This window comes from Dromaius novaehollandiae, chromosome 12, assembly GCF_036370855.1.
Source record: "Dromaius novaehollandiae isolate bDroNov1 chromosome 12, bDroNov1.hap1, whole genome shotgun sequence".
NCBI lineage: Eukaryota > Metazoa > Chordata > Aves > Casuariiformes > Dromaiidae > Dromaius > Dromaius novaehollandiae.
Window position 1 is genome coordinate 26,385,434 of NC_088109.1, and position 10,343 is coordinate 26,395,776.

A 10,343-nucleotide genomic window follows, 5' to 3' on the forward strand; every position below is an offset into this window, starting at 1 on the left:
ATTATTTGTCACCTAACCGCTCTTCTGACTGTTTCTCCATCTCTAAAACTAAAGCAGCGTTTTTCTGTTTCACACCACCAGACACCTCCGCTCTGTGGTGTGTCTGTTCTAAGACCTTCAAACAGCAAGTACCAAAGATGAGTATTACGAGGAAGAAATGCGTTAATGGTGTCAATTGCCATTATTTTCTTCTTAGATTAAACCATGTTCTGTTAGAAAGCCAGTACACTGGCTTTTAGGCCTCCGTTCAGCTCATTTTTTTAAATCAGGCCATACGCTTAGAGAGTCTTTGGATTTAGCAGTCTTTTAAAAAGAAGCCTCAGCTACGGTGATTCCGCAAAGTTAACTTCTACGGTCCGTATTACAGGATGCCACAGGCAGAGGACAGCCGTGCCTACCGCAGAACCAGGTGTCACGTCGCTGCTCCCGCCCAGGCTGCTCCGTGGGGTGCACACGCCGTTCCGGAGGCACGCGCAGGCTTGCATCCCGACACAAGGCTTCCGAGGACGCACGCGCGCCGCGCTTCTCGCCTGTCCCGAGGCGCGTCCGTGCTCACCTGCGGCCCCGTCCCGCCAGCGAATGCACGCGGCTGCTGACGGCGGCTGCTTCCCAGGCCCTGCGGATTTGGCTGAACCGTCCTGGCCTCTCTGCAGAAGCGCTCCGCATGTGAGCTTAACAGGAAACCTCTCTGATGGATTCAATTTGTTTCCATTAGAGAGTATCAATTAATCTTTGTATGTCCTCCTCTTTCTGCTCCTCTCCGCACATGGCCCTCCCAGTCCCCGAGCGTGGCTCTTCGGGTGAAATACGTCTGTCAGGACCGTGCTATCAGACCTCAGTGAGAAAGACACACAAACATGCAGAATAAATGGCAGGTAACGAAAAAAACAAATCTATACAGGAATCAGCAGAACAGCGAACAACATCGAGTGTTTATTCTGCAGTCCAGCATTAGACACCGTACCAGATTCACTGGGCTCTGCTGTCCCGCTATCCGCAGACAGCTCCACCAGCAAGGCTCCTCCGCAGCCCAGGAGCTGTGCCAAAGGCACCAGCTGGCCCTCAGATCCGACTTCCCCAGAATTTATAAAACAAGACAATCAAGCCAATGGAAATTTTATATCCGTTTCTGTGATAAGTATTTAGCAATTACCTATCGGCCTGCCCACAGGGGTAAACTTTCCTCTCCTTTGCACAGATTCATTTTATTAAATGGGCTGTCAAGTTTCAGGGCTAGATGCCTCCAAGGGGCAACCGAGCTTTCCTTCCGGAAGACCACTAATCCCAGAAAATAGTTTGCTATGGGAATATTCCTAAAATTTCTCCCTCCCAAAGTGGGGAGAGGGCAATCAGCAGGGAACAGGAATAGATACCTAGGAAAGGATGCAGCCGCTACGACAGAGAAAGTAGAATGAAACTAACTGATAAATTAACCTGACCCCCCATGAAAATGGGAAGACATTTTCATGCACTAAAGCCACCAAAACTCTAGTTTTATTCCCAATTCATACAGCAACTAAGAGTCCTTAAAGTGGAAGAGATCCTGCCTTTGACACTATGCAGCAGTGAAAGACCCCTGCCCACCGCACCGCGAGGGACGCTTTCCCCGGCCGGCCGCGCGACACGACAAGGTGCTACGGACTCGCAGCAGCCGTCACGCCAACAGTAACTACAGGAATCGTACAGCGACCTGAGTTTTGCCAGGGTTAACAAAAGCTTCGGGAAGCGATATGAAATTAAACAGCCAATCAGCAGGATGCCCAATTTTCTCCAAGATTTATAATGCTCACAAATGGTTGCCTCTACATAATTAGAACTGGCTAGTTTTGCTGCATTTAAAACAACAAATCAGGCACTTGACAGTAATGAGGAAAAAAAAGATTTATCCATCTTTCTGGCCAAATACCAATTAAGGTCGTATGTCTGAAAACACTGGCTTTAAACTGTGCGTCCAAGGATCTACCATACGCTACAAGCGGCTCTAAGGTAGCAGGTGTAAATGTGTGACTACATCTTTCTGGGCATCTATTTTTAACGCAGCCATTCCTATCTGCTAATTAACACAGACAAAAAGAAAACCTGCCTTCTGAAAGGTATATTTTTGGTGCCATCAAGCAAGCCTCTGTTGCCAGCCCTGTCCTCGGACAGCCGGAGAAGGACGCAGGTCAGCAGCAGAAGGGGAAGGAAGGACCCCCGACACGATGAGTGACGGGAGAGGCCGCACCGCGGGAACACGCCCGCCAGCAGCAAGGGCATCGGGAGAGGCGAACGAGAACGGTCCTCGTGAGCAGACGGATGGCAAACGCTGCGGACAGCCAGCTGCAAGGACGGGCAGCCTGCAGCAGCCGCCCAGACAGCGACGGTTAGATACTTCCACGCTTAAAAATGAGGAGGCACCAGTCCAAAGCCTCGGGCACCGCACCACCACCACGTAGCAGCACCCTGCGCTATCAGCCCCGTCCCAGGCCTCCTCTCGACGGCACCCAGCTGGAGCCCCTTCACGCGACGGCCGCCGTACCGCACGAGCGTCACGCGCACGCCGTGCACGCACACACACACGCCCTGCACACACCCTTATCTTCCCTGAGCACTTCCAGGATGACTCCTTCCCACCACGAGCACAGCCGTGCGTGCACACACACACACACACACGCCCTGCACACACCCTTATCTTCCCTGAGCACTTCCAGGATGACTCCTTCCCACCACGAGCACAGCCGTGCACACACACACACACACACACACCCTGCATACACCCTTATCTTCCCTGAGCACTTCCAGGATGACTCCTTCCCACCACGAGCACAGCAGATGCCGTTCTCCAGAGAGGGCTGATAAATCACCCCTGTGCATAGAGGTTACTCACTGGTTAATTCACCTTACACCAGACATACAATCCCCATGCGAACTGTGAACACATGGACTTTCACGGGCACCGATGTGCCCAAGGCACACGAGGTCGGCGACAGGGCTCAGGTCTTGCACTCCTGTCACTGGCACGCCGTCTCCCAAGTACCCGGGGCCTTCGCTATGCTCTTCAGTAGCCTGAGCAAGCAGGTTTTTAGCAAGACTTCCCTAATAGTTAGTCTAAATAACACTTTTTTTTCGCGCCGTTATCCCTTAGCTGGCTCCCAGGCTCCACTTGTGATGCTTGCACGACTCCGGTTTTCACGCGCTTCGGGCACTGCTGCGCGATCCCCGTGCAGCGCGACGCCCCTCCGCGTCCCCAGTGACCAGGCCGGCCACCACCGCGAGCATCTCCGACCGCCGCGACCTCCTCCCGGGCCCTGGGCACCGCCGCCGCAGCCCCGCAGTTTCGGTTCTTCTTCAGCTTCCCGCACGCCGCCGTCTGGGCTGGATCCTGCGGAAAATTCCCCGGCAGCTTCAATAATAGAAGTGTGTAGTTTTGGGTTGAGTTTAAACTCTAACTAAAGTTCTTGCTAAATTTCACTTTCTTCCTCTTGCCACTCTTCCTTTTCAGCAAGCGTGGGGGTTTTTTCCTGATAAATATTCTCACTTTACTTCTCTTAGCTCTCCCGTGATTTGTTATATTGGAATAATATCTGTCCCATCAAGGTACCTTCAGTATTTTCACATTGACCCCTTTTTCCTTTCCCAGATAATTGCAACTTTCGTTTTTTGCATACAAACCACTGAAACAGCTACTGTATTAAAAGATGTATCTACTCACCCGGGATCTACCTGAAATCACACACACTGTTGCAGAAATAAGTGGTTCTCATTTTTGATATCAGATGCAATGAAGTGATGGTTTCTTCAACCCCATGGACGTGCCTTTTTTCAGTTTAGTTGCCCCCATCTTCCTAATGGATTAAGAGACAGAATCTAGGTGCTCTTTATCCTGGACCTGACGCATCGAACAAGGAGGTTATCACTTAACATAGCATCACATGTCTTAAAAACTTCCTCTGCAAGAGACTGAAGCAGTACATGTCAGTCCTCACTCTCTCCGTGCTAAAAGCAACAGAAATTGTAGGGGCAGAATTTTAAACAAGCCTCCGCTGTGAACTACCTCCATCTCTACCACGTCGATGTGTCACCTGGAATTAGCACGCGGGGTTTCCCTGCTTTTCCTTGACCGCGTCGGGGGAACGCTCTGCCGAGCTGCCCTCAGAGCCAGCCCCAGCCTCCACCCAGACCTCACTTCTTCTAATTTTCATCTTTTATCATCCTCATATGTCAGCTGCTCTGCGCCAACATTTTGTTTCCATTAGTCTCTTTCACCCTCACTCCTCCTTTTTTCTCTCGTTATTTCTTTTCCATTTTAGTCATTCTCTGGAGATTTGGGGATCCAAATCCTTCACTAGCGTAGCATGGGTTTAGATAAGAATAGAATAATGATTAAACCCACGAAGAGAACAAAAAGGGTATCCGTGGTAATGAGGCGGCCGACATGAAGTACCTCAATCGAGGCAAAAGACAGCAGACGTTACAACAAGGAAAGCAGAAGCGGAACTGGGTGTTTTGGGTTGCCACCGCAGCCTCGGTAGAGGATCTGGACGATGACAAGCCTTCTCCACAGGTCACCTTTTGCTGACATCAAGAACACACCGTTGCGTTACGCTTGCGTGCAAGGCACACGAGCCAGCACGGAGGATGCTCTTGTCCAAGCAGGACCCCAGCTCCCTCCCCGCACGGCTCCTTCCAGCAGCCGGTCCCTCCCGGGCCCCGGTGCCCAAGAACCGGCCAAAGGCACCTAACTAAACGCTCCCGCCCAGCTACAGCGGCTTCCACTCCGCTTAACGAGACAACGCTGGCTGCAACAGAACTCTGCATCGATTTCTGCAGAGTTAGATTTTTATCTCCAATCTGACAGCTTAGCGACGTGACGAGGGCAGAACCGCCGATCCCTGCAGGGAGGTGACAACGCGAGGTCACGGCTGTCAAGGCGAGAGCCCACGAGCGCCGCGGCCCATCTGCCAAGCGGAGGCTAACGCGAGACTACGCCGCATCTTCAGTAGCGCTCCCGTTCCTCCCCCCCGGACTTCACAGCGCTGCTCTCCGGTGCCCTTGGGCGCTCTCCTCAACAGCCTCCTTCCCCTTTCCCACTGGCAGCCTTCAGCCAGATCTGAAGTAACCTTCAGTCGGATTAAAATACAGACCCGGTACCCCGAAATCAGAGCGGGTACTTCTGGAGATGCAACTCGGCAGGGAACAGCACCAGGAAAATCATCACGGTTCCACGAGCGAGCTCTGCGCTGCTGCTGTCCAGGAGAGCGGCCCAAAACGCGATAGCTGCTTGGAAACGAACCACCCTCGCAACACAGCGTGAGCGATCCAGCATACGGAAACCATGAGGCTGCAGAAGCCAGGCCAAGAATGATCACGGCAAGCGAGTATTTCCAAACAGTCACAAACAACAACAACAAAAACTACTGGAGACGCCTGCAGCAAAGCTCTTTGGAGCAGATCAGACCCAGTCCTCCCCTTCGGCGGCCCTCCCACAGCCCAGAGGGTGTGAGAAGTAGCAACCACGTCCGGCCCAGGTCGTCTTCAGAGACGACCCAGAATAAACGCAGCCCCCTCCGCAAAACAGAGCAATCCTGCCGGCTAAAAGAATATTTCATCCGCTTAACTGCAGGGTGCAATAACATCAATTTGCCCAAATTACACACGAGAAGAAAGGTAATTGGCACCGAGCGGAATATGTTGTGACTGTTGCATCATTCCTCAAAGCCAGCTACAAAAGACGGAGACGCAAGGAAGTAAACAATGGCACCAAACCAAGCGACGGCCCCTTCCCCAAAATCCTCCCGTCTGGCATCGCACCGTGGCGTTTGGGCAGCCAGTTCTCCAAAGTGACGTACGGGAAGAGGAGACGGGGCTGAGCGGGGCTCGAGGTTCGGCACACGAAGTGACCTCTGGGGAACAGAAAGTTGTTCAGTCTGTGTGTTCACAGCTCCGTTACAGAAAAGTCTGCTTTAACCAGAGATTTACACAACAAAACGGTGAATGCGCACCTGTATAAGCCAAACAGCCATGAAGGGAGAGGGAAGGCAGTTGTATGCAGTTGTGGGGGAAAGAAGGGGCAAGTTAATGAAAAGGCATTAAGTACCAGTCACGCAACTTAAATTAGGAAGGGGGTAAAGGAATTGTTTGCCACCAACTAACCGAACTACAAATCCTTCCGATAAGGTGCAGCGTTTACAAATTGAGAAGCTACCTACAAAATTATGGGCCATCCAAAAATACTGGTTAAAACCGTTTGATACCGATGCTAAAAAACACTTTTTGCAACAGGGATAAAGCTACAGGCACATCAGTTTTTGGTGTCTGATTGCGCACACATTAACATAGCTGCTTTAACTAGGCAACAGGACCAGCAACGATGTTTCAGAGGGTATCAGCTTTTCCACAGCAAGTCTGGTCGCAATGAAAACGAATCTGGAGCCAGGCATTTGACACTCAGCAGCCTCAACAGACGTAGCCTTTAACCACGTTTTACTGTGACGCTCGGAAGTAAAGGGGCTTGCTTTCGAGGGCCCCGCAGGAGCGGTCCTTGCCCCCGAAGCCGCCGGGCTCCACGCGCGGCCAAGACCCTTGCGTGAGGTGACCGAGGCCTCGCCGCGCGGGGACCCAACGCAGCAGAACTTTGTGCGGAGCCAGGCAAACGCGGCAATTTTTCCCCCGATTTGCCCTTCCTGCGGCGCCTGCACGAGCAGCCCCGGACGGGAGGAACCGGGGTGGCCCCGGCGCGGGTGCCGCTGCAGCGCGGCCGCGGCTCGGAAGCTGCGCGAGGGGGCTCGTTGCGAGGGGGCTCGTTGCGAGGGGGCTCGTTGCGAGGGGGCTCCGCGGCGCCCGGGCGGGGGGCGGCGGGCAGAGCCCCGCGCACAAAGCGGCCCCGCGCCGCAATGCAGCGCCCGCCGCGCCGCGCCGCTCACTCACCCTTCACCTGCGCCTCGTACTCGGCGATGATCTCCTTGTCCTTCTTGAACCTGCCCTGGGAGGACATCTTCCGCCGCCGCCGCTCAGCGCCGCGCCGCCGCCGCCGCCCCCGGCCCCGCAGCCCCGCTCGCCGCAGCCGCTCCCGTCATTGGCGGCGCCGGGGCCGCCGCGCCGCGCAGCCGCGGGCCAGCCGCGCCCGGCCTCGGCGGGAGCGGAGCCGAGAGGAGCGGAGCGGAGCGGAGCGGAGGAGCGGAGAGGAGCGCAGAGGAGCCGCGCTGCTGGCGGCGCTCCCGCCTCAGGTTGCGGGGAGGGGCGGGGCCGCCCGCTCCCCTCCCCTCCCCCCGCCGTCCCTGACGGGCTGCCGCGCTGCGCCGCGCTGCGCTGCCGGGGGCGGGGGCTGCCGCGCCTCCCCGCCCTCCTCCCCGCGCCCTCCCCGCCCTCCCCGCCCTCCTCCCCGCGCGGCCCGGCCGCACCTGCGCCGCCCCCGCCCCCGCCCCCGCGCCGGGAGGACCCGGAACCCGCGCGGCCCGCCGAGCCGCCAGGGCGGGGCCGCGGCCTGTGGCTGCCCCGCCGCCCTCTCCGCCCGCAGCCTCGCCCGCGGCCCGTCTGCTGCGCAGGCCCCGGGGCGGCCGGCGCCTGGGCCAGCTGCGTTCCTTAACTAACGAGCGCCAGAGCCCTCTGCCCCCCCCCCCCGCCCCGGCCCCGGGCGCGGCGGTTCCCCCCGGCGCAGGCGGAGCACCGCCACCCCGAGCCGCTCGGAAACCACCGGCCTCCCCACACACTGCGTTTGGGGTCGTGCCCGTGTTCCTCAGCTTCCCGGGAGCTGCGTTTCACAGCTACGGAGGCTGAACGCCTAAAGGCGTAAAACTAGCAAGCTTCCACCGTCACGGAAGCACGCGGGTGCACAGGCCGTTCCTCCAGGGCAAAGGTGTTAAATGTCACGGGATTAAAAATAAATAGCTGGCAGCGGAGGCCTCCAGGTTAGGTGACTTGCCGGGTGGCACCGCTGAAGCCAGCGCGTGCGGTCACGTCCGAAGCTCCGCGGCGCGGATCAGCGTCCCCACGGCCCGCCACGCTCCCGCTCACCCGTACGGCACGCCTGAGCTGTATCCGCGCGGCAAGCAATAATAAAAATTAGCAGAATAAAAGAGGTTTGCTAGATACTTTAATGCAAAGGCTGTTCAGCTCCAGCCGTAGTATCTTCTACCTGCTCTTTTAAAACTGCGTCAAGGATGTTCCAGGTCCCCAAACGCAGCAAATCCTTTTCTTCAGAGCAACAAACCAGAAAAGCACCTGCTCTGCTAAGCCTGGCAGTGAGGTCAGCACTCCAGTTCTGCAGTGGCGGGCGCACCTAAAGGCGCCTTTCCGGGAGAGAAACTGTGTTTGATAGTCACGACAGAGCAGCACAGCACAGTGCACCTGCAGGGCAACTGGTGGAAGTCTAAGTTTGTTCTCCCTTCTGTTAAACCACCATAAAATTAGCCCCTTGCCCCGTTTCCTTGGTGTGTGCTGAAATGCATCTTTTTTAGGCAAACCACATTTTGCAAATGCATGACAGACAAGGCTGCACTGTTAAAGCCCTGCTGTTTGGGCCGGCCTTCCCAAGTGCCAGTACGCTGCCTGTGATTTTCTTAGAGCCTCCCACTCAAAACCTTGCTCTCTAGCATTATATTTTCCCTTCTGGTGGTTCAAAAGTGTGGGGGTCCAGAGAGCAAGACTGCAAACCAAACCAGTTCTATTTAAGGCTCTTTTTTAGGGGTTTTCCGTTTAAGCAAGAAGGAGTAGTTGCACGCTGTGTCACACTTTTGCCAGCAGCGAGTTTTCAGAATTGCGCACGCCGTTGCTCGTGCTGCAGTGCCTGCGTATGCAGCCGGACCCGCTGTGCCATCTCTGTCCAGCCCCAGCTGAACTCGGGTTACCACTCCGCACAATGGACCCTTTTGTTGGTGTCTTGTGTGGAGCGAATTCAGGGAGATTTGATGATTCACAGTTATTCTGCCAGCTTACAAAAAATAAGTGAAGCCTTATTATTAAACAAATAATTTACCTAGCCCTAGCGGGCGGCACAGAGGAGCGCTCCGGACTTGCAGGGCCGCGCTGAGGCCCAAAGCGCGGCAGACAGAGCGCTGCCGAGGGAAGGGGCGGCCTGCCGAGCACGGGCCGATGCCCGAGCTGCCACGGTCTCCCCTGGCTCCAGCGAGCGCTGGATGAACTGAGGAAGGCAATGGGGGAGAAGGGTGGGAGTGAAGGATCTGGAAAGGGGAAAGCTGGGTGCTGTCAGCACAGAGGAGGCAGGAGGAAGTAAGTGAAGAAAGGAGGAGGCTGGGAATAATCCTGGGGAAGTGCTGCAAGGATGCACAGGAGACTCAGGACCTACACCCTTGCCCTGGCGAGGAAGGTGAGGGGAGATCTGGAAAGCACCAGTGAAGTCCTAAGGACAGCTGAGACATCTAGAAGGAAAAACAGCAATCACTGAACTGAGATTAAAGAAAAAGGGAAAACCAGCTATTAATTTGGGATGGGGGAGCCAGGGAGTTAAGCCCGCTCTAAATGGTCCATCCACTGGCTGTAAACCGTCGGCAGTGCAGGGAGCGTGCTGGCCCTGCCTCTCTCCGTTGGATCTGCGTTAGTCATCGATATCCCTGACATCGCGTGTCAAGGACATTTCGACATAAAATCTAGCTTGGTTTGACACAAAAGTCAGCTTGGTTTGAGCAGTTTCACAGCCTTGAGCAGAGTGGAAACGGAAAAATAAGCCAACTGGCAGTAAGACACATTATCATTTAATAGGACGGACTCACGGTTATGGAAGATGCAGAAGCCAGATAGGAATGAGCCAAAATGCTGCGTGCAGAGAGGTGGCTGGAAGAGGAACTCGCCCAGCATTTTGCTTAGGTCAGGTGAGGGACTCTTGAGGGGTGGTGTAAGAGCTGACATGAGGGAAATGGAAGAGGTCAGAGGTCTGGTAAGTTCATAGTGATTGTGATAAATGAAACTAGACAGATAGCACAAGCTTGTACAAAATGGGAACATGGAAAGCTTCTTTTTCTTTTTCCTAGAGGGATTCTGTCCATAAACTCAGAGGTGGAAGGGACCTTAAGAGAAGAGAAAGATGAGCAGAGTCAAGAGCTGATTCCAAGGTGTTAAGATGCAGATACAAAGAGAAAAAATACTAAGATATTGTAATTGAAGAAAGGAAGAAATGAGAGTGTCTCAGGCATTCTACAGACCATAATAAATCACCTATCAAACAAAAAGTTCTGGGGATAAACCTCAGTCTGTTACAGAGAACCTCTCCATTAATACAGTGCTTCGCTGCACCGTTCAGACTGAGCATTAGCTACTGCTCCAAAAGCACAAATTAGGGAGTAAATCTTGCTCTGCATAAAAACTCAGCTTTTGGCAGAGGGACTGTGGTGAGAAAGCAGAACAACCAC

At 54.7% G+C, this 10,343-nt stretch overlaps 1 protein-coding gene across 3 annotated transcripts in view; it reads right to left on the bottom strand.

The window, feature by feature from the left end:
• SRGAP3 (SLIT-ROBO Rho GTPase activating protein 3) overlaps positions 1-7,260 on the bottom strand; it is a 137,750-nt gene extending 130,490 nt beyond the window's left edge. The window contains exon 1 of one of the 3 annotated variants that reach the window (XM_064519249.1): positions 6,907-7,260. In XM_064519249.1, the coding sequence (XP_064375319.1) occupies positions 6,907-6,973 (67 nt within the window). In that variant the 5' untranslated portion in view covers positions 6,974-7,260. The remainder of the gene's footprint in view (positions 1-6,906) is intronic. The other 2 variants (XM_064519247.1, XM_064519250.1) reach the window with 2 other exon arrangements.
• Between the last annotated feature and the right edge of the window lie 3,083 nt (positions 7,261-10,343).